This window comes from Euprymna scolopes, chromosome 27 (assembly GCF_053919585.1).
Source record: "Euprymna scolopes isolate OS-2025 chromosome 27, ASM5391958v1, whole genome shotgun sequence".
Taxonomy (NCBI): Eukaryota; Metazoa; Mollusca; class Cephalopoda; order Sepiida; family Sepiolidae; genus Euprymna; species Euprymna scolopes.
Window position 1 is genome coordinate 31,148,103 of NC_136508.1, and position 25,986 is coordinate 31,174,088.

The 25,986-nt window shown below is 37.6% G+C and overlaps 1 protein-coding gene across 1 annotated transcript; it reads right to left on the reverse strand.

Annotated features, from left to right (window-relative positions):
• Positions 1–468: 468 nt before the first annotated feature.
• LOC145248696 (uncharacterized) lies at positions 469–1,725 on the reverse strand. The gene has a single exon (XM_080110352.1). It carries the CDS (start codon positions 1,723–1,725, stop codon positions 469–471), a length of 1,257 nt encoding a protein of 418 aa, XP_079966478.1.
• Positions 1,726–25,986: the final 24,261 nt, after the last annotated feature.

The following is a 25,986-nucleotide window of genomic DNA, read 5'->3' on the forward strand; positions in this document are numbered from 1 at the left end:
TTAACTTGTCTATAGCCCGCTGAAAAATGGCTACACCATTTGTGACTCCAAACGGCACCTGCAAAACTGGTATAGGCAACCATTGGCTTCAAAGGCAGTGTATTTCCTCTCGGTCTCCTTTAATGGTATCTGATGGTAAGCACTTTTCAGGTCGAAAGTAGAGAATACACTGTATTTTGCCAAGTTGTTGACCATCTAATCATTTTTGGAAGGGGGTACGCATCCAGTTTTGTGTACTGATTGTCTGTGAGTAGTCAATACACATTCGTTTCTTGTGTCTGTGTGTGGGGTCCTTCACCACTACAACTTAAGCTCGCCAAGGGGACAAACTAGTCTCAATTATGTCTTCTTTGTGTAATCTGTTTACTTCTTCCTCAATAAATTCTTGGTCTTCCTTACAGAAGCGTCTTGATCTGGAAGCAATCGGCTTTCAATTAGGTGATAAATTAGGGAACAGAGAGGGCGCATCTAATGATGCTGTAGCAAGAGCACATATGTGTCTCCCTTCAGAGTCAACTCAGGCTTGGCTCCTCCATACTCAAACTTTACACTCAAATGCATCTGCTGGAAATCCTGACCAAGAATTAAGTCTGAACAAAGATTTTTCATTATTCCTAGTCGTATACCTGAATAGTATTGGTTATTAGGGTTGAGTTGAATGTCTGCTATTACAAATCCTGGAGAACTAGTTGTCAGAGATTTCTGGGTCAAAGAGATACCCTTACTGGTTTTGTGCACTTTCAGCCCTAACTCCCGGGCAACCCGCTCATCAATGTAGCTGTCCATGCTGCAAGAATCACCGAGAGCACTCACCCTCCGACCGCCAATGGTTGCTGGGGCAGCAGCCTTCGAGAGACCCTGGGGAACATTAGTGACCAAAATATGAGAGGTGGAGCCGAAAGTTTTGGCCATTAAGCCTAAGGACACCCTTGACTTGAACTCGCCCGACTTACACACTCGGGCAAAATGCCCTTTTTTGGCATATTTGTTACAAGTAACCTCACGTGCTGGGCAGCGATTCTGTCCATGGTACGGACCACCACAAAAGAAGCATTTTCTGGTATTACTACAGGTTGCAGCCACTGCTGATTTCTCAGATGCCAGCACTTCCTGAGCTCCACCGTCCTCAGTAGTAGTCGCTGAAGAACCTTCCAAGGTCCGTGAAGCAACTACAGCAGCAGTGTACGCAGTCCATGGAATATAGGCATCACCATTACGCTGAGCCAGGTCTAGTGTGTAGGCTCTGTTGTAAGCAGCCTGCAGATCAAGAGTGTCACTTTCAAGGAGGCGTTGGCGTATCAGGGGTGAGGAAATGCCATTGATAAAAGCATCGCGAATTGATTCCTCACGGTACTTTTCCGCACTCACAGCCTTAAAGTTACAATCCTTGCTTAACTTACGGAGTGCTCTGAGAAACTCGTCAAGGGATTCACCCGGCTTCTGCTGTCTAGTTGCTAAGAGGTGTCTAGCAAAGATTTCATTGGGAGTTTTTACATATAATTTTTGCAGAGTAGAGATAGCAGAATCATAGTCTTCACAGTCTTCAATGTACTCAAATATATTATGGGTCACACAGTTGACCAACGTCCGGAACGTATCTGGAGCCTTATCCCCGCACTCCTCAATGAAGTTCTTGAAGGTTCTGTACCAGTGGCGCCACTCCTTCGCTGCTGGCGGAGCGCTGGGGTTGATGTCTAAGAGCGTGGGCTGGAGCACTTTCTCCATGGTTGGTCGTAAGTTGAGTAAATTGTTGTAGGGTAAGGAAACTTGGTTGTGCAGACCAAGCTTTACTCAACTTAAACCCAAGGTACAGCCTGCAATACAAAAGAACATAACGCTCCTGAGACATATTGTAAAGACAGTGACATCTGAACAATGTACATATACAACAATAAATAGTGAGGTAAAGTAAGTAATGAAAGCGAGACACCCATATGTCTGCACCGATGCTGAGCTTGTTTCCTGCCAGTCTCCAAAACATAAACAAATATGAAAACGCTCGCTAGCGAAGTATGAACATGTCACAGTAACAACAAAGTAAGCCAATATAACATCAATGTAAGTGTGTAGTGTAATAATGGTGTTACTGGTGTAAATGGGATAGCATCTGATTATTTATGGGGATCGATTTACAAGAAATTGTTTACATTGAATTTGAAGGTCACGATGTTGTAGTAAACCGGGAATCACGCAAGCGCAACAGTGTCCTACGGGTGGATGGTACTGAAAAGAAGCTTAATTTATGGAATCTGCGTTTAGACTAAATCACAAAGTGTGAAGGAATTTGTATATAGTGGTCGTAGCTAGTCGAGCTTTTGTTTTTAATTTGGCAAGGCGGGATCATAGATTGAAATTTTGAGATAAAGAAAAAATAAATAAAGCTCTTAATTTTATTACGCAAAACATCACTTGATGTGTGGTCGATAATCAACTTTTTTGCATATACCGTTTGACTAGGTAAATGTGTGGGTTTATTAAAACCGTTATTCACTGGGTGAAGTGCCACCTTTGTTTCAAACGAAATTCGCTTGTATTTACTGAGATAGGGAGTAATCTTGTCATTTCAATAAGTCTACCGTGGTGTAAGTGTAAATTGAGAGGAAATTAGCGTATAGGACATGATCGTTCATGAGAGACGCCGTTTAATTCTGTTGAGTTACTTAAGTAAAAAGACTAGGAAGAAGAAGAAGAATCAATTTGCGCAATGAAGCAGGAGACGTTCCGTTTCCTATTGGCAGTTGTCCTAATTTGGGTTCTATGTCAAGGGAGATTATCTGAAAATGAATGATGCATAAAATTAATTTTTGAAGGAATAAAAAATTAATCGTGAGTGGGCATGAAGAAAGGGTCCGTTGGTTCATTGGCTAGATACACGTTACCTGATGCGTTTATAATAATGTACGGAAGGGGAAGGTTTTGTGTGATGCGAGGTTAATTATAGTTCATTGAAGAGCGAGGATCATAAATTTAAAGTCAAACTGAAGCGCCTTCAGCTTTCATTTTTAATGAAAATCTCCGCAAGTCACTCCTGTCTTTTATGTTTTTATAGACGTTTTCTCCGATCGCAATCACGTCCATCTTTTCTTTTCTGTTTTAATAAAATTGCGTTTATTTTTTTGTTTTGTCTGTGTGTGTGTGTGTGTGTGTGTGTGTGTGTGTGTGTGTGTGTGTGTGTGTGTGTGTGTGTGTGTGTGTGTGTGTGTGTGTGGTGCGATGGTGTGATTGCTATGGAAATGGAAGTTTAATTTTCTATTCTTAATTTTATTTTCTTCTATTTTTCCTATGTTTCCTTTATTAGTTTTCTTGCTTTATGTTTTCCTTTCAGTTTTGTATAGAGCAGAAAATCAATTCCGAATGAATAGTATCTCATCTACTGTTGACTTCGATAGTATTTACAATATGTATTCTTATTAGTTATTAGGCCGCCAATGTGCAAAATTTCTGCTTAATCTATTTACTCTATGTATAGATTAATTAGGCAATTCGGGAATAAGATATATATATATATATATATATATATATATATATATATATATATATATATATAATAAGTGCTTACAATCTGTGCTAGGGCCGTCAGTAATACAAAATAAAAAAGTCATCCACCTGATTTTAAATGATGACCTAAAACTGTATTCTTTTTTACAGAAGAGTCAGTAATATGAAACAAAGAGAACGAAGCAAGTTTCAGTCCCAAATAATATTGAGTTAAATAGGGCTGAGACGGAAAGATAAGGAGCTACTAATGTCATAGACCCGACATAAAAAGAAACAAGAATCTTAGGAAAATCTCTATCATTCCAGTAATAAAGGGAACAATTCTCTTCCTCCCCCGCGATACTTGTTTAAGCCTGCTTGTCTACTACCACCTTTTTTTGCTCAACACACACCTCCAAACACCCGGGCAACGCCGAGCACCCAGGCTAGTTCAATATAAAAGCAGTAATCCAACTAAAACAACTAATGCTAAGTAATAAGTTTATTCATATACGATGTTTATTTTTACTCTTAAAAGAACTTTAAATAAATCCTGAACAAAACTGCATCTATTAGGTCACTAACACACGACGAATATTGTTAAAGATCTAAGAAACTTAAAAAAGAAATAAAACACGACGTAGATTGCTGAAACGTATATTTCGATAGAGTTCACACAAGAGTAAGAAAAGCTGTTCTTTGAAAGCAAGCAATGAATGACTGACACGATTATAAGTAAAAAACAAAGCAAAAATGACAAGTATGTCTAGAAAAACAAAAAATGTAAAATGGTTCGACAGTATTCTCTTTATTCGAAATGTCATGTTTGACTCATTGCAACACGTGCGGCGCTAACATGTCGTCGCCATATTGGTTCTCGCCAAAGGTACACGAAATCTCATGACAAGGCATGTCAACATGACAGCGCTGTCCTGCTAGACATCAGGTATTCCTTTTTTTACCTTTAACGACATTTTAACAGCTTTGTAGATTATTGAAGATGATACCTATTCTAAGGACTAATTGTACATGATAAATCGATGCGAAGTTGTTAATTTCCATAGACTTTTAAAATAGGTGTAATTTTATTGAGCTATTTGCAATAGTGTGATATATAATCTTATATATATTCTTCTTATTATTATTGTTCTTTTCTTGTTGATGTTGTTATTGTTGTTATTAAAGTGCATGTTAGAGAGTCTTATTAAAAGAGAGTCTTAGAGAGAGTTTGTCGTTGTGTCTTAGAGAGATGTTGTAAGAGGGATGTTGTTGTAAGAGATATTGTTCGTGTTATAAAGATATTCATATATATTAAAAATGTTCATTCTTAGAATTGTAATGGAAGCTCTTTGAGTGAGGAGATAGTGTTGAGACATTGTGTAGATAGTCTTAGTGTTCATATTGTGTATGTAAGATGTGTATGTTAAGACATTTTAAACCACATGATATACAAGACATATAATAACAATTTTCACGTTAACTTTTGGTAGAATTAAAACACAAAGACGACGTTTATAAAAACACATGATTGGTTTATTTCTTCTCCCGACCGGCAGTGGTTTTCCGAGTAAAGAATTCAAATCTTCACATTCTAAGTTTCAAAAGTGACCGTATCGCTTCTAGACGTTCGAATGTCCATGTCTGGACTGTCGTCTGTCGTCCTCAGACTCTCTCTCAGTTTCTCCTTGCTTAACTCTAAAGCTTTCTAACTATATCGAGAACTTCCCATTTTCCATGACGTCATACACATGTTAAAACATGTGTCTTCTTTCACGTGTTCTGGACATGCGTTTCCAAAACTTTTTCCTTTGTTTACAAAAGGAATTTTAACCTATATTCCCAATAACCTATTTTTCCAATATGTTAAAAACATGTTTATTAAATTATCTAGTATAGTTGCATTCCTCAATTGAATTTTTCATAACAGACTTGTCAACGCACATTCTTTTCTTGAAACTATTTTATCTCTAAGCTAAACAATGTTTTTTTTTACATTCCATTTTCTAATTCTCTCTCGTAATCTATTTCTAAACCTAATTTATGAGGTTCGAATTTCGTCTATTCTATTTCATTTTCATTTTAACTAAATCTCTCTATTTTTTATACTTACATGAAAAGGGGACAGCCCTTATCATGCAACAATAGTATATACTGTAACCCTTTCGCTTCGAGCAAAACTGTAAAGTAGCTTAGCAGTATGCAGCTAGTTTTTAGACATTTATAAAAGCATATGGTAATCTCTGCCGGAGTAAAGTTCTCGTTCCAGCTCTATATTGGAAAATCCGGGCAGATTATTCGAGTCAACTTCGATAAAGCGTCAAAAGTAAACACTTTTACTGTTCACAATACAAGTTTTTTTTTCATTTTCATTTCAAAATAAGATAAAATTAATCTAAGAGAAAATGGATTTGAGATAAAATTTCGAAAAATATATTTTAAGTCAAACTTTTGTGACCCGTTCGATTTTAATGATTGTGTTGTGAGTATTATTCATTTTCAATAAATGAGATGAATATTATTGCTATACCTTCCCGATAGCTTTCTAGTGATAACTTTTTGCTTGGAAGACATAAGCTACTAACGGGAGGGACCGGTCGCACATATCCAAAAATAATTGTGTGTGTGTGTGTTTTTTTTAATGCAAGGATTTGAATTCGACATATAGACTGAAAAGATATTTATAAAAGTGTAGAGTAAACATAGTTTGTATTTTCTAATTTCATATTCTTTAATTTGGCATTTAACAGTTTTTTTTTGTGTTTAAAGACGTAATCTAAATATTAAATACGCGAAACATACACAGTATATTTTGAAACATATCAACTAATAAATATAAAAAATATTCATAGCCTAGGACACACACACACACACACACACATATATATATATATATATATATATATATATATATATATATATATAAAGAGAGAGAGAAAGAAAGTTAACTTACTTTAATAATTGGTGGTAAGTCGATATGGAAGAGTATAAAAGGCTACAGCAATGCATGGAATGCGGTGTTGTATTGGAATGACATATAATAAAAAACGGATAAACTTCGTATACTCATTTATATTTTAACATAATCTCAATACAAATCAGTAAATATGAACTTACTGATTAATGTAAGCGGGATGATGAAAGTCTTAATATTTCGAGAATATATCTCTTTATAAAAAGTACAGGGGCCAAATAATGTCCTTAAAAGAGAGAAACCTTGAAATATCGTAAGGCAAAATGGATGTGAGAACGGAGAAGCTATAGAGCAGAAAAGTATTTATGTCTGGGTTTTTATGTATCTTTTGTGGCGCGATCACCCTCCATAGACCTTTTGATCCCAGGTGTCGATTAAACATCAGAGCGACCATCGCCTGCTCGGTGATGTTTACTACTCTTTTCAGTTGTAACCTTTTTACGTTGTTGTTCAAGTAATACATTGTTTAACTCTATTCCGTTGGTCTGTTTTCTTTGTGCCTTATTGCAAGCCATAACACTGGTGACATTGGATTCGGAGAACGAACTCACGTTTAAAAACAGTTTTCTAAAAAACTAAACACTGACGGTATTAGATTCAAGGAGCATACTAAAACCGAAAGCAGTAACAACATTGAAAACATACTCGCGTTGAAATAGTATTCTAAAAATACTAACGACGTCGGATTAAAATGTTATCAATCCTAAGGAAATGTCTAACATAACACTTGCAACTGAAAGGTTCATGGTAACTAAAAAAAATAAACAACAAAAAACGCAAATCCTTACGGACAAAAAGAGTTGAAAAGAAAAAAGTTCCTCACGACTTTCAAAAATAGCGCTGTACTTTTGCAAAAAGAAAAAGGTTCGTCGCGACTTAGAAAGGTAAATTTTTATACTTTTGGAAAAAAAATTCACATTTGGTTTTCGCTGCTAAAATCGGGCGTTATTTTTTTCTCTGCAGAAAAATATACACTTGATTTTTTTTCTTTAGACAATAAACGTTTTATATATTTGTGTTTTTTTCTGCTCGGTTCATTGTCTGGAGGAAGAAATAAGAAAGAATAAAACGGTTTTGTAAAATTCTGCGAACGTTTTGAAATTGCTAATGCTGACAAAGCAAAATGGACGAATTGAAAGTAGCGTTGGAATATTTGAATAAGTTGCATATCGATGCCGCAAAGCGTCAGTCACAATCCGAAAACGTCAAATACGATTCGAGGAACAGCTAAAGGAATTGCAAAAACAGTTAGCAGAATGTCAAATACGAACCGAGGAACCGCAAAAGAAAGTTCAAAAACAGTTTGCCGAACGTCAATTATGAACCGAGGAATTGCTTACAAAATTTTTAAGAATAATGTGGACGCGGAAAGCAATTCAGCATTTTCTCAGAATACAATATGGACCGCGATAGACAATGTTAAATACGAGAAAGAGGAAAAATCATTCGCAGCGTTGTGAAGATTTATTTTAAATATTGACTGCAGCAACTGGCCTGATCAAAAGAAAACCAGACTTCCACTACGAAAATTGGAAACGAATGAGCATGATAAATTCGTTGATTACATCGTGCCTAATAAAACAGCAGATTTATTATTCAATGAGACAGTAAATTTGTTAACAGAAATTTTCTCGCCGAAAACGTCTCTTTTCCATAAGCGTTGGAGATGTTTGAATGTGGTAAAAGATGATAATGACGATTTTGCCACCTACGCAGCTGTAGTGAACAAACACCGTGATGACGTTCAGTTCTCTGAACTGACAGCAGACAATTTTAAATGTCTTGCGTTTGCGCAAGGGTTAACCTCAGGAAATGACGTGGAAATCAGGTGCAGAGTCCTTACAAAATTAGAAAATGAACCAAACTTAACACCACAAAAATTGACTGAGAATTGTACAAAAAGTAGAAATCATAAAAAAAATAAAAAGCAAACATCGCGAATATAAAAAAAGTAACTAGAAAAAAAAACGTCGAAATGTCACACAGACACTAAACGCCGAAACTCAGAAAAACTAAAAGCACCGAGCGTTTGTTTCAGATGTGGTGGAATATATTAGGAAAGGGATTGCCCATTTTTAACAAAAAGATGCCATTTATGCAATAAGATCAATCATAAAAGTTCGCACTGTAGGAAAACTCAGAATAGAAGCCGTGTAGGTCAAACCAGAACTAACGACGTGGTAGATGAAAATCTACGCAAATATGTAACGGTTAACATTTTCGGCAAGGCTATTAAATTCCAATTAGACAGTGGACCGGATCTTTCAATAATAAATCTCGAAACGTGGAAAATATTACGAAAAACTAACAGAACGGCGGCGGCCGTTAAAGGTACAAAAATTCATTTTGAAGGTGAATTAATTACAAACGTCACTTTACGAAGGATAACAAAAAAAAACTAAATTGTAAGTGCTAAAAGATAGTGAGAACCTGTTCGTTTCTGGCAGCATGGAGGAGTTCCTCTCTGGGGTGTTCCTAAATCCACATTCTGCAAGAAAATAGATAACCGCCCAGCATAAACGGAAAAACTTATAACTTGTTTTAAAAAATATTTCACAAACGTATTTACTTCTGGTCTAAGGAGATATACAAAAATGGCCGCAGATTTTAAGTTGAAATCTGGCACACACCCGGTGTTTAAAAAGAAACGTAATGCCCCGTTCGCTTCCGTGAACAAAATAAATCAGGAACTAGAGAGATTAGAAAGCATCGGTATACTGGCTAAAATTGAATATAGTGGGTGGGCTGTCCTGGCAGTTAACGTAAAGAAAAGGTCCGGGCAATTCGCGTTTGCGCCGACTTCGCGACCGGACTCAACGGGTCTTTAGAAGATTTTCACTATCCCTTACCTAGTCCAGAAGAAGTGTTCACGAAATTAAATGGCGGCATGTTTTTTTTCTAAGATCTACAAAACGAACCGTAGCTACAAATTCCGGTAAACGAAAAAAGCGCTTACCTCCTCTGTATTAACACTTACCCGGGTTTGTACAGATACGAAAGACTCGCGTTGGGTATCAAGGTGGCACCTGCAATATTCCAGCAAGTAATGGATACTATGCAGTCCGGCTTGGACACCACAATCGCATATCTTGATGAGATTATCATAGCGAAGAAAAGTAGGGAGAAACATGAAAAACATATCAGATAAGTATTCAATCGAATATAAGATTATGGATTTAAGATTAAAGCAGATAAATGCGAGTTCTTTTTACAAACAATTAATACCTGGGTTAAATAATCGATAAAGATGGCTGACGCCCAGATCCAGATAGGGCGACCGCTATGAAAGAAATGCCGGCACCAGTAAACATAACTCAATTGCAGAGTTTTTTAGATTTGGCAAATTATTACCAGGGGTTTATCCTAAATATGCACGAAATGCCCGCACCACTTAAAGAATTGCTTAAAAAGGATAATGCTTGGGAGTGGATAGAAGATTGCAATACATCATTCTAAGAAATAAAAAATCCTGACTTCCAAACTATTCCTAGCGTATTTCAATCCGCAGTTGGATATAATAGTAGTTAGCGACGCTAGTCAACATGACGTCGGGGGGTGCATCTTATATCGAATGCCGGATGGCTCGAAACAGCCTATTGCTTTCGCATCACGGACTCTCTTGCCAGTGGAAAAGAATTATTCTCAGATCGAGAAAAAGGCCATAGGAATTATATTTGCAGTTTCAAAATTCCACCGGTTCTTGTAGAGAAGACATGTTTTCTACAAACCGACCATAAGCCGTTGATATCCATTTTTGAATCAAGAAAAGGACTTCCAACATTCACTGCGAACAGACTATTGAGATGGGGAACTAATCTGCTGAACTATAATTTTAACAGCGGAGATAACGTGTAATTTAGACACTTTAGAAATAACGTTTCTTTTTGCGAACAGGGCAGGATCATACGAAAAATAGGCCATGTTACATGCATCATTCAGGGCCCAAAGTTCCAACATAAGAGGCACCTGAACCAACTCAGGAAACGCTTTTACAAGGAACAAAAAGAACCAACGCAGGACGGCAGAAAGAGGAAGCGCACATATCCCTTTTTGGTCTGCCCCAAAAGGAAGAAATACTGATTTTCACAACCGCAGAAATCAGCTTTGGAGGGGGGTGTTGTGGGGGAATCACCCTCCAAATGGACTGTTCTATCCATTATATAAACCATAAACCTTTTGATCCCAGGTGTGGATACAACACCAGAGTGACCCTCGCCTGTTCGGTGACGTTTACTACTCTTTCCAGTTGTAACCTTTTTACGTTGTTGTTCCAGTAATACATTGTTTAAACTCTATTCCATGTTCTGTTTTCTTTGTGGCTTATTGCAAGCCATAACAGTATCTTACTATATATATTTTAATTTCTTATTAATTCATTCTTCTGTTTAATTTAATCTTTACATTTTTGTAAAATTATTTATTTAATAATTTATAATTTGCTGATTTTTTTTTTAATTCCATTTGAGTTACCGGGTTTTTAATTAAATTCTTACTAAGAAATAAGTGACGCTGTTTATCCGTAATAAAGACAGCGGTAATGTTAAACCTATAACATTTTAGTGTTTGCCTGTTCTTATTTCATTTTTTATCATATATACACATATATATTAATGTATATTTCATAAGTAACATCTCTTAGGCTTGATTTATTTTGTTTTATTTTTTAACATTTTATTAAAAAAAAAACATTTTATATGCTACTAAATGTTTAAAATGCAAGTTATGTTATGGCAATGTGTTTAGAAGTTAATTTTATCTAATAAATTGTAAAGCAGGACAGATTTACACGTATAGTGACTTAATTAATAAAAGCACAGTTAATATAGATATTTACATTTATATATTTATCATTTTTATTAAATTTATAGTTTTTAAATTTCCCTTTAACTACTTGTAAACATTATTAAGGTTATTCTTACTTTTCTTCTTTTTCTCCTACTTCTTTTTTTATCTTATTTTTCCTATTATTATTATTATTATTATTATTATTATTATTATTATTATTATTATTATTATTATTATTATTATTATATAGAGGATTGAAAAGTGTAAAAGATTGTGTTAGAACCGAGGAAATGTCGTTGAAGGAACATGTGGTTAGAAGTGAGGAGTGGATGATTAAGGTTGTGGCCAATGAAGTGGAGGTATGTGAGACCAACGTTGATTATGTGAAACGTATGGATAGAGACAGAGCAGAGGAAGGCGCTAAGAGGAAACTTCATGGAAGGGTCTTCCAGGATATAGCAGAAGTGGCTGATGAAAGATGATGGCAATGGCTAAGGGCTGGGTATCTGGCTAAGAGTACTGAAGCTTGCCGGATTTGTGGTAAGACCTCAGAGTCAATTGAAGCAGGGTGAAGTGGACTGGCCCAGGGAGAGTACCGCAAAAGATGTGATCGCATGGGACTCCGGATATATTGGGAAGTGTGTAAGAAGGTCCGGATATATTGGGAAGTGTGTAAGAAGGTCGGGGTGTCTGATGAAGTGAGAACAAGTTAGGAGTGCAATGTAGAGGTATGGTGGGACAAAAGTGTCATAACGACCAAGCAATTGGAACATAATCGTCCGGATTTGGTCGCATTGACAAAGTCTCAAAATTCTGGCAGATTATATACTTTTCAGTACATTGGAACAGGAATCTGGGAGAGAAGGAGAATGAGAAGTGGAGCAATTTTGCTATATTTATCTTGGGGATAAGGCGTTTACACGGGGTTAAAACACAAATAATCCGGTCGTATTAAAAAAAAACCCTACAAATCCCCGATGTTTTAGGCCGCCTTCAGACCTCTGCTATCGTAGGAACTAGAAACACCCTTATGAAAACCCTTGATCTTTTAGCTCCTTGTTTGAAGCCGGGATTGAGGGAAATCCTCTGGAAATGAAACTCATCCCTTTCCAGAGAGAGGTTGGTAAACGATATCCGAATTATTATTATTATTATTATTATTATTATTATTATTATTATTATTATTATTATTATTATTATTATTGGATGAGCTTCTTATGAGCCAATTGCCATCTCCTGCAGCCAGAGTCGGTACCTTGTCTTTCATTGGGTTCTACCGGCTCTGGTCAAGTTCCACTCGTGCTGCTTGGCCAACGCACAAGTTTCTTCGTCCAGCTCTCGCAACGGTGGAAGATAGTTACGACTTAAAAGTCTGGTCAAATTCACATTGAGACCAGGCGCTTCGGATCCTACGCAACGGTGGGAGGAGCTATTTAGCCCCATTGGGTGGCTACCGCCCGCCTCAGACCAGGCAGCCCCTGGTTAGTAAGGTTCTACCCCGTCACGTCCGCCGCTTCGATGGGGTGGTCAGGCAATCACGGACGTAAATCATTCACCTGTTACAAATCACAATTCAAAGACTACTCTCCGACTCGGAAGTTGGAACATTCGTACACTGTGCCCGGGTTTAACGCATGACCCGGATCTCAACCTTCGTGGCCAAGGTCTGACTCGTAAAACGGCATTACTTGACCGTGAACTTGCCAAGCTGTCTGCCGATATTGTCATTCTACAGGAGAACAGATTGGCTGGAACTAACTCCATCTCGAAACAAAAGTACACTTTCTCCTGGACTGGCAAAGCAGAAGAGGAATATCGCATCCATGGAGTAGGTTTTGCAGTGACAAATAAATTACTCAGAGAACATGTAGTCGACACTCCCGTCAGTATTTCATAGAGAATTATGACACTGAAGATCAACTGCGCCAATACACCAGTACACCTTATCAGCGTGTATGCGCCAACACTGGCTAGAGAAGATCATGTGAAGGATGAATTCTACGACTGTTCCAACGAAATACTGAGCAGGATCCCAGCTAGCGATCACCTCTTAGTACTCGGAGGGTACTGAAAAGTCTACAATCTGCCAGTTCTTTAAATCCGAATGAATATGTTCAATTGTTTGGTCGCTATGGCAGTTTTTCCCACCATACCTATACATTGAACTCCTCACTTATTCTCACTTCATCAGGAACCTCTCCAAACCGCTTTCCAGCACACTTTAATAAAAACCTTTTACACACTTCCCAATATATCTGGAGTCCCATGCGATCACGTCTTTTGCGGTACTCTCTCTGGGCCAGTCAACTACACTCTGCTGCAAGGTGCGCAATTGACTTCTTACCACAAATCTGTCATTCTGCAGCAACTTCCTCTCAGTGAAGCACTTTTTGAACAATAGTGTTCCTAATTCCTGCTGTTATGCTACAAAAACAAAATCTTCAGTACTCTTAGCCAGATACCCAGATCTTGGCCATTACCATGACTTTTCATCAGTCACTTCTGCTATATCCTGGAAGAACCTTCCATGCATTTTCTTCCTAGCCAGTTCCTCTGCCCTGTCTCTATCTATACGTTTCACATAATCAGCCTTGGTCTCACATACCTCCACTTCATTGGCCATTACCTTAATCATCTACTCCTCATTTCTAACCACATGCTCGTTCAACGACATCTCCTCGATTCTAAAACAATCTTTTACACTTTTCCATCCTCTCCCACCGTCTTTCCTCTTTTGATAGAACCTTTCTACGCGACTTCGAATGTGAAATATACCAACCATTGCTAAAACTTTTTTCTTATTTTTATATCCATAGAATGCAACTCAATGTTAGACCATTCTAAAATTGCCGCACTATATCTCAAAACACTGACTGCCCATGCATTCGCTGCTTTCATTAGGTTTCCTCCGTTTAGTTTCGACTTTTCAATTAGTTTCACTCTTCTAAGCTACTCCTTCCTGACTTTTCCCTCATTTCTCTGTTCATAGTGCCTACACCCTCCAACACTTCCAAATACTTATATCCTGTATCTTCTATTTCTTTCATGATTTCTCCATTTGGCAGCACTATTCCATTCGAATGAAACTTTACTCTTCTTTTCATCACCAACACCGCACATTTACTAATCACAAACTCCATCCCAATGTCTTCTGAGTATGTCCCCTCAAGTTCTACCAGTCTCTCCATTTACTTTTAATTTCTACTGAATATCTTCAAATCCTCCATAAACGGTAGCTGGTTTAGACGCCTGTCACCAGATCCAAAGTTATAACCTAGTTTTCTCTTTTCAAGAGAATCCTCATTGGCATCATTATCATTACAAAAAGATGTAGCGATAACGAATCTCCTTGGAATATTCCACGTTTAATGTCAACCTGCTCCATCACATATCTGTTTGCTGTCAACACCATTTTCCATTGATCCATACTTGTCTCCAAAGCTCTACCACATTCTCTTCATCACCAATAGTTTTCCGCGTATTCATGAATGAGGAACCATGTCATAAGCCATTCTGTAATCGATCCATGCTACGCTCAGGTTCCTCCTCTTCTTCTTCTTCTTCTTTGCATCTTGCATTAATGCTTTATCAATCAGTTGTTGCTCATTGGTACCTCTCGAGCCTTTCCGACATCCTTTTTGTTCATCAGGGAAAACATAATTACTCACAAGATGTTACTATTTTTTCTGTAAAGAGTCCAGTTAACAGTTTGCATATCAATGGTAGAGATGTAATTGGTATATAATATTGGCATCTGTTCCCTTTGCAGGATCTTTCTAATCAGGAATGTTCTTCCCTTTACAAGTTCATGCGGGAAATCTCCCGCCTCTACGACCATTTGCATGGCAGCAGCTATAGGTGAATAAAGGCATTCAAACTGTTTAAACGAGAAGCCCATCACTTTATCTAGACGAGCTGCCTTCCAGTTTCCTTTGTCATCTTTTGTCATCTTCCAGGTGCCTTTGTCATCCTTCGTATGTAAGCCTTCACGTCATCTATGGTTATTTCAACGTTCTTCATCTGCTGCATTCCTGATAGCCTTTCTCTGACCTCTCCCAACCAGCTAGCCTTCTTATATCGCCCTTCGACGGACCAAATCCCACTACAGAACTTCCTGGCATCTTTTGCATTTGGAGTGTTGTTATTTCCCGCCTGTTTACTACCATTTATTTCTTTATGCAGCTTAGATTGATTGTTCCGGAAAAGGCTGTTCTGCCGAAACTCAACACATTTTTCCAAAATGTTCCAAATTTTCATACAACGAGTGTGGATCTTCTCTTTCAACATTGTTAGAACGCTCTTCGTTCCCTTTTCCAGCAATCTATCCCTGCTTTAAAGCTCGCTCTTGGCTTTCTGTCTTAGTTTAACTCCTTTTCTTATTTGTTCAATTCTACCAATGTCTTTCTGCCACGTTTAATACTTTTTTTAAGCCACCTCTGCCAGTATGGCGTTCTATCCTTCATTTCCCTGTTTTCTTCTCTATTAAGCCAAGGCGATTCGTAATAACCTATGACGCTGTATACAGAAGCCTGTTAAGATCAATAATAATAATAATAATAATAATAATAATAATAATAATAATAATAATAATATATGTGTGTGTTATTTATGTATATATGTATATATTATATATTTTGATTATAATTATAACGCCGCCTTAAAACTACTTTATGATAGCCACTGGCTATAATTCATCGTTTAATATTTCTTAATTCTCTTCTTATCTCATTTGTAGACATTTATACTGACGACACTACAAGTTCTCTCTGATTCTATTTCCTCTGATCTTGAACACGTGGTACAATGGGGAAAGATGTGGCTGGTTACACTTAATGTATCTAAAAGCAAGCTTCTAACTCTACATCACCAACACTCTGATGCCAATTAAAATGAACGTCTCTCGTTTTGGGGAGACTTTATTTTTACAAGCTTCTGGGCTTGACATTTACTCCCAACCTGAAATGGAACACGTATATCAAATCCATTGACATTGAGTAATAAATGGGATAGTATCGTAGTAATTGTTAGTATTAGAGATTTGATAAAGTGTCATTACTTAAGGGGGCGGTTCATCAGGAATTTGTTTATGTTGGACTTGAAAACATCCAAGTTAGAGTCAGGAGGGAAACAGGCAAGCGGCAGAGAGTTCCACAGGTGTGCAGTTCTGAGAAAGAAGCTTTGTTCATGGAATCTACATTTTGATTATGGCACAGATACAGAGTGGGGAAAATCATTGGCAGTGGTTTCAGCCAGACGGTTGTTTTTTCGAGAGAGATTGGCGATAGGGGATCAGAGATTGCAGCTCAGACGAGCACTTGCTATGGATATAACGATAAAACAAAGGCTCGCAAGGTCTCTTCTGTGGGAGAGAGGTTTCAGGGAAGAGAACAGGGCATCCCCCACTCCCCACGAAGTCTATTTTGTACTCTGTCAAGGCAGGGTAGGCTATTATTAGCAGCTTTTGCCCAGATGTGGCAACAGTACTCCATCCTTGGACGTACTTGGCTTTTATATAGATAGAGAATTGCATTAGTAGTGACATATCTTCTGGAGCGGTAGAAGGATCCCACCATTTTCCCAGCGTCCTTGTAAACAGACCTTATGTACGTGTTCCATTTCAGATCAGGAGTAAAGGCCAAACCCAGAAGCTTATCAAAACATGGGGCCTCCCCTAGACGAGAGCCATCGATTTCAATTGATGCCAAATGAAGATCAGAGCGTTTATGATGTAAAGATAGGAGCTTGGTTTTAGATGCATTAAATGTAACCAGCCTCCTTTTACCCCATTGTACCACGCGCTCAAGACCAGAGAAGAGAGAAACAGAGAGAACGTTGCCATTTACGGCCTTTGATGTGTTGCCATAGATGGTCGTGTCATCAGCATAGATGTCAACGAATGATTTAAGTATGTATTTTGAGAGATCATTAATGTAGATCAGAAAGAAAGTTGGGCCCAGGATTGACCTCTGAGGAACTCCAGCATAAATACAGTGGACCTCTGATTTCTGCCCATCAACCACTACTCTTATAAGCCTATTAGAGAGAGATGAGTTAATGATTGAGAAAAGATTTCCAGTCATACCGTAGCTGGAAATCTTGTGAAGTAGGCTTTTATGCCATACCTTATCGAAGACCTTTTATTTTTTTCAAGTGCAATTTCCCTAGAAATGAAGCCTTTGTCGAGAGATTCGCTAATCCTATGAGATACAACCGTTAGCACATCTACTGTAGATTTAGCACAACGTAAACCATAGTGTGTGTCACTAAGAAGGTTATTTCTGCTGAGGTGGTTGACTATTTCTCTATTTAATATGGATTCCAGCAACTTACTTATGACACAGGAGACTTATTGGTATGTACTGAGAGGGAGATGACTGATCACCTGAATTCTTAAATACAGGGCATACTGATGAGGTGTTTCAGGTTGTTGGAAAGCACTCCTCCTTAAGGCAATGTTTAAATAGTTTTGTAAGTATGGGGTTCTGGGTTAAGCGTTTTTAACACTATAATTGGAATACCGTCAGGGGCAGTTGCTTTACTGGAATCAAGTTTCTTGATTAGCCTGGTGACCTCACGCACAGCTATTTGTATGTAACTTAGTGTGCTGTGTTTTAGAGGAGGCAATACGGGGAGTTGGTGGCCTTCGTTGCATAGGGTAGAATTTGTTGCAAAGTTATTGGCAAATTGTCTGGCCTTGTCTGCTGCTCCAGTAGATTTCTCACTCTTGATACAATTGTTAGAGAATGGATAGAGAGAGAGAGAGAGAGAGAGAGAGAGAGAGAGAGAGAGAGACGGAAGAGGTGAGTTATAGTGTAGATACGTTGGCCGGAAGTAAAAGATCAGATGATTTGATTGCGTGTGAGGCCACAGAAGACAACGGACGGCTTCCCGTTGTCTCCTCCTCTTCACTGGTGGGGGGACGAACGCTAACGTGTGTAGAAGAAGACCCCACGCAGGCCGATTTCACTTCCACCATCTGCAGTACATCTGGGAAAAGTGAAATAAAAACTATAGAACTAATTCTTTGTCTTGGAGTGATTGAATCTTCATCCAAAAACAGGTATCCAGGACGGGAAATGCCAGATGATCCAACATCGAAGAAGCAGAGGTAGGTTCTGAAAATGCATGTCACTCACACACGATTCCCTTTATGATACACCATAAATATATAATATAACACGTCATCTCTTCTAATCCATTATTAGAGATGACACATCATACACACACCCCTTTATTATAGAGCAACAACATAACACAATTTTCTACCTTTATAAAAGCCAGGTATGGCTAACGATGGAGTATTGTTGCAACATCTGGGCGGAAGCTTCATGAAGCAGCCTATGCTGCCTTGAGAGAGTTCAAAATAGACTTCCTAGCTTAGTGAGGAATGCCCTTTTCTATTCCCTGCAGCCTCTATTCCCACAGAATAAACGATGCGAGCCTGTTTCTCCTTTATTGCATTTTTTCTTTCTTTTTTTTTAATTCAATTTTCACCCCAAACAAGGAACAGTGCCACTTTGAAGCAGGGGGGCTACTATCAGCTACTTCATTAGCGGGATCATTATGAAGGGAGATGAGTAGAAAGATGTTTGTTAACATTACACTTGAACTTCTGCATATCATTGCAGTTGGGAAAGCAGAATCCCGGAAGGGAGTTCCAAAGACCCGCAGCTCTGGGGAAGAAACTATTGGAGTAAAAGGCTTTCTTGCACCTAGGGATCTCTACTGTAAAGAGATGAGACTTAGTAGCTTGTCGGGTTTCTCGGGGGTAGTTACGTCGGGGAGGTACAAGTGTTTGCAGTTCGTCAGAGAATTCACCATTAAAGTCTTTGTAGAACAGGCAGAGGGATGCAACATCTCGTCGATGGGACAGAGGCTGAAGCCTAGATGACAGTTCAGGACCTATCAGGTTGGCGACTCTCTTTTGAACCCTGTCCAGGAGCGAGAGACAAGCAGCAGATGCACCAGCCCAGATGTGACAACAGTACTCCATACATGGGCGAATGGTTGCCTTATAGATGTATTGGATACTGTCAGGCGTAAGTAGTTTTCTAGCACGGTAGAGGGAGCCAACCTTCCTTGCAGCAGCCTTGGCAATGCTCTCAATGTATCTATTCCAGTTCATAGTCCCTGTAAACGTTAGGCCGAGGAGTTTAAAAGAAGTACTTTCAGGTAATGTGTTCTTGGCCATTGCTATTGGTGGTAGAGAAGGTTTCTTGTAGTTATTGAAGGAAACAAGCTTAGTCTTAGCAGCATTGAATGTGACCAACCATTTTTGTCCCCATTCCACTACGGATTGGAGGTCATCCTCTAGTGTTTCTGCCATTTCCTTGGATATGTGTTCATTTGTTTTCCCCTCATATCTGTTATAGAGAGTGGTGTCATCGGCAAATATACCCATCTCCGAAACAATTTTATCAGGGAGGTCGTTTATGAATATCAGGAATAATAGAGGTCAAAGGATAGACCCCTGAGGTACTCCGGCATTTTTGTCATATTGTTTAGATGTACGACCGTCGAGGACAACTTTGATTTTTCTATTACTTAAGAATTATTTAATTACATTATGAATTCTTCCAGTGATTCCATATGATCTACTTTTCCTTAGAAGACCATCGTGCAATACCCTGTCAAAAGCCTTAGATATATCGAGGGCCACCGCTCTCCCCTCCCCTGTTTTATCCAATGAACGGTATATACGTTCAGAAACTACAGTTAAGATATCTGCTGTTGAACGGGCTTGCCTGAATCCATATTGTTTGTCAGTCAGGAGTTTAGCAGCTGTTAGGTGCTGGACTAGGGGTTGATTAACTAAGGACTCAAATATTTTGGCGAAAAGCGGGAGGAGGCTACTGGGGCGATAATTTAGTGGGTCAGTTCTTTCACCAGAATTCTTGAAGACGGGTACCACAGAGGCGATTTTCCAGCAGTCGGGAAAAGAAGATTCGTTAAGGCATTTATTGTAAAGTTGTGACAGAACTGGAGCAATCTCGGCAGAGCATTTTTTTAATAGCACAGCCGGGATGAGATCTGGTCCACGTGTTTTTGAGGTGTCTAGGTTTTTTATAATAGCATGTACCTGAGAAGGGGTGATTTTCAAATCGTCTAGTGTGGCGTCTGTTCGCAGAGGAAAATCAGGGAGTGAGTGGTGTACCGAGTTCAATTTTCATGGCAAGTGTTCATCTGAGGTTTAGTCTATAATTCTCCCCTCGCCAAACTTTCTACGAAAAATACTTGTCTGACCGAAAACCATTAAGAATAATTTCCCACACTTTTTATCTGTGTCTAAACGTAAATATAGATTCCACGAAAAAAGGTTCTGTCTTAGAACTGAACGCCTGTGGAACTCTCCTCCGATGTCCTGCTTTCCAGATGACTACAATCTGATTGTCTTCAAGTTCAATGTAAACAAGTTCTTTATGAACCGTCCCCTAAGTAATTAAATTTACAAAATTCCTACTACTTATGTTTACTACGCTATAATAACATTGACTAATGTACGCCCATTAACCCTTATCCTCGAGTGGGTTTTGTGGCTTTGGTAAGTGGTAATTCCTGTGTAAGAAAATGTTTGGTGACACTAAAAGAGAGGCTGAGCAAATGAAGCAAAAGGCGACTTGAAGCTGTATTCTAATGTCAAGATCAGAAGAAATTGTAATCCTCCACTGATTATAGCGTTACCGTAATGTCTGTTGGTCTAAATGAATAATTAATATCAGGGGCGTGCAATAAGTAATCCCCCTGAATAACTTCCACTAGTCTGATCTAGCTGAGATTTTGCGTGTGCAATGATTTATATCTCTACGGGTTATGTGGCAAATTACAGTTGTGAACTCATTGTTGTGTTTGTTTTACAGATGTTTGAACTAGGTCAGGTGTGAAATGTGCCTATTGAATGTCGAACAGTGATCCGTTTTTTGTATTTGAAAGGACGTACACAACAGGAGACTTCTGCTGAAATGAAAGAAACTCATGGTGATAATGTCCCATCATATTACCTTCTAAATCGCTGGCATCGTGATTTCAAACATGGTCGGAAGTCTGTGGAAACAGCTCCCAGACCTGGTCGCCCCCCCTTCTGCCATTGATGAGCCATCTGTCCGTCAAGTGTAGGCATCCATTTTGGAAGATCGGCGCATTACTATTCGCCAAATAGCCCAAGATGTCAAGATTAGTACAGAGTCTGTGGAAACTATCATTCATGGCCATTTGCATATGAATAAAGTGCCTGCCAGATGGATTCACAGGTTGCTCACACCATTCCAGAAGTGAGAACGCGTCGAGTGCTCGAGGATAAATTTGGAGATGTGCCAAGAAGATGAGTCAAAGTTTTCAAAAGACTGATTACACAGGATGAAAGCTGTGTATATCCCTATGATCCAGAGGCCAGAGCCCAGTCAATGCAGTGGAAGCACTTGGACTCACAACCTCCAAAGAAGGCAAGGGTACAGCCCTCCGCTGGGAAGGTCATGCTCACAGTCTTCTGGAACCAAGACGGAGTAGTGATGAAAGATTTCCTGGCAAAGAGTACCACAATTACAGGAGCCAATTAACATTCACTTTGGAGGAATTAAAGGGAAGCTATCAAAATCAAGAGACGGGGCAAGATCAGCAAAAGTACCCTCCTCCTGCAGGACAACGTTCCGGTCCACAACTCGCATGTAGCCAGATCAGAAGCATGGGCGTGAGGTTATGAAAACACCCCGTCCTCCCTACTCTCCTGACCTTTCACCCTCTGACTTTCACCTCTTCCCAGCCATGAAGTTTTTTTTAAGGAAGGCGTTTCTCAAATGATGCAGAATTGATTTCTGAAGTCACGTCGTGATTGGAGGACCAACCTGGGGTGTTCTACAAAAACGGTCTCCAGAGCTGCATCAAACGATGGGAGAAATGCATAACTCTGGGTGGTCCCTATGAAGAGAAAGACTTATAACTGTTCTAAGTTTCGTTGCTCTACTGCTATGGCAAGTGGGTCAGGGGCATTACTTATTGCACGCCCCTCTTGTATATATATATATATATATATATATATATATATATATATATGTATACATACATATATATATATATATATATATATATATATATATATATATATATATGTATGTATATGCACCTGGTTGTACAATGTGTTCTCTTTCTGAAAATAATCGTTTGAGCTGCTTTGATCTCTACAAACATTTAGCTTACCTACGAACTACACTGACAGATTTAGCTGATTATTCTAAATCGGTCCTCGCAGAGAATCTTCTTTCGATCATAATACCTTTCATTGTCTTAAAGCCCACTTTTGTTATTTACGTCATTCTTCTATCCAAAAAGCCTGTTTTCTAAAAAAAAATATATTTTGGGATCAAAATTACTTGAATACCAAAGATGTCAAAACTAAATCAGCATAAACGGTTTGGTTGCCATTTCTTCATCATAATGCCATGAAGATAACTATGCATCCGATATCTTCGGAGTAAAAACAACTTGCAATGCCTCCCACCGATCTATTTCTCTACATCGGCATGCACGTTTGTGTGTATAAAAAATGTTGAAGGCCAAAATACACATTATGATTCACATATTACAATAACACTAAGTTTTCTTCAAATGCTATTGTGTAATCTTTATATTGCTGATCCCTGTGAGTTTACGTGTTATGTATATATATATATATATATATATATATATATATATATATATATATATATATGTATAAATATATAATTATATATAATTATATATATAATTATATATATATATATATATATATAGTGGAAATTGTAATTAATAAAAAATGACGAAGCGCTCAATACTGTTGTAGAGCAAATATGCGTTTTATTTTTTATTACCGTATCTTTCTGTTAAGTTACATTATTGTTTCAGCTACCAAGCCGTTTTTTGGAAGTCTGTAGCTTCCTCAGACTTTTACAGAAATGTTCGTTATTAATAACAAAACAGAAAGATACGGTAATAAAAATAAAACGTATATATATAGCCTCTTTATTAGACTAAACATGCTTTATTTGTTACATATGTGCATACATGTTTTAGTGGAATCCCTATTAAAATGGACTTGTTCATCAGACCCAAAAATTGGCGATTTTGGTCTGATGAATGGTCTCTTTTCATTGGGATTCCGCTGAAATACGTATGCACATATATAACCAAAAATGTTAGTATAAAAAGCAAACTATATAACAACTTTGCTTTCTATTGAAGACTATAATAATCACGCGGGTTTTAATGGATATACGTCTAGGAAACCAATTTATAGAATAATATATATATATATATATATTTCTTTTATTAGGGGTAAACAGTTACATATGGTCGCTACAAATAGTCATCTGTTTCAGTCAAAGAGACTTCATCAGGCGACCTGGAACCTCACGACGCAAAAGAAATGAATAATCCCACAGGATCTGATGCCTCTGCAGAGTCTCTGGCACCCATCGCCAGACTCTGCAGAGGCATCAGATCTTGTGGGATTATTCATTCTATAAGCCCTCACAAGCATATTCGATACTACGGATACCGGCCTATATAGAGATGACGGACTAGCTATAATAAAAAAAACTCCAACAAAGTCAAGGGAGAAAACTTTAAGAAAATCATACACAAAGAAATGAAAAAATTAGCCCTAAAAGCGGACGTATCAGCTAACATAAAAATGACAAACTTCCTGGACGTCACGTTAAACTTAGATAAAAACACATATGAACCATACTTAAAAGATAACACTACTCCAATTTACGTAAACCCTAAGTCCAACCACCCACCATCAATTATAAAACACATTCCTAACTCGATCGTAAGTAGACTCAGTAATAACTCAAGCGATGAAAATGCATTTAACAGGTCAACCAATATCTACGAAACATCCCTAAAAAATAGTGGATACAAAAATATCGATATCAAATATCATCAACAAAACACCAACAACTATAATAAAATTAAAAATAGCAGAAAAAGAACTATAATTTGGTATACGGCCCCATACAATCAAATTTTAAAAACAAAACTTGGCAAGAAATTTCTAGATCTTATTGAAAAACACTTTCCCGCAATCAATCCCTTACACAAAATCTTCAATAAAAATACCTTGAAGTTATCTTACAGTTGTTGCGAAAATTTAGAGATCATAATTAAAGCACATAATAACAAAATACTAAATTAAAACAATGTAAACAACAACAAAATAAACAATAAAAAAGTAAACACCATGACAAAAATAAAACCAACACTATTAGAAATAATAATAATAATAATAATAATAATAATAATAATAATAATAATAATAACAATAATAATAATAACAAACCAACCCCGGACAAGAACAACAATACCATAAATAAAAACACTTATAACGAACTAGATAAATGCAACTGTAGACACCGCACATTTTGCCCAGTCCAAAATAAATGTCTAACAAAAAGCGTAGTTTATCAAGCAACAATATTTGCGAAAGAAAACCCGAATAACAAGAAATATTACGTAGGCATGACTTCCTTAGATTTCAAAACCCGATACTATGACCACAAAAGTACATTCAAAAATAAAAAAACACCGTATAAAAACAACACTAGCGAATAAATACTGGGAACTCAAAGAAAGCGGACATTTGCCGGTAGTCGAATGGAAAATAATAAGACAAGCTACCACGTGCAGACATTTAGACGACCCATGTAAATTATGCCTCCATGAAAAATTTGCTACCCTGTACTTTAAAGAACCCCGAAATCTATGAAACTGTAGACGAGAAATAGCAAACAACTGTGTTCAAAAAATAAAACTTACTCCAGGATAGCAATACAAAATAGCTTTAAAACTAACAATAACGAGAGAAAACAAACAAATAAATAAATTAAATAAACATGAATATACATAAACGATCACACATATATGTATATATATGTATATATATGTGCATGTATGTGTGTACACATAGGTATATTTATATATATATAAAAAGGAAAACGTCTACCTTAAACCACTAACCTAGTTCTAAGACAAATCCTTTGTTCGCTAAAATGCATGCCCATTGGCTGATAGGAAGGGGCGCGGTGGATACTAGAAAGTTGGTTGGCTAACTAAAAATCCTCAACATATATAAAAACAAGAAACAACCACAGAATTCGCGCATAAGCCTGACGAATCCTATAGTGGATTCAGTGTAGCTTAATCGCCATATATATTTTATAAATTACTAACTAGCTCTACCTACGTATTGAGCACTGTTGAAGTAAACACTTAAAGTTTACGCATAAATCTATACTTTCGTATATTAAATTTATGTGAGTAAATGAAGTAGTTATATATATATATATATATATATATATATATATATATATATATATATATATATGGGTGTGTGTGTGTGTGTGTGAATGTGTGTGTGTGTTCTGAAACATCGAGACGTCTGGTTTGTGCTATGTTTATGTTATTCTTATGTTAGATAATTCTCTTGCTGAAGTTCATGTTCCGTTTTATATCTAAGAGTTGTCGCATGCTGTGCATCATAGTGCATACATTACATTTATTAAGACGTAGTTTATCTTTTTTATTTGTTATGTTTGCGTTGGGGTTTTAAATGTGTATTGGTTTCCGTCTATTATCGTCACAAACTCCACGTCGCTGTTTATTGCATTTGTAACCTTTTTTGTAGTGTGTTGGATTAGTTTAACGGGAGTTTGAATGTGTTTAATGGTTTTGGGTTAGGGTTTGCATTTTATTATTTTTGTTGTTTTAAGTGTTTGGTTTAG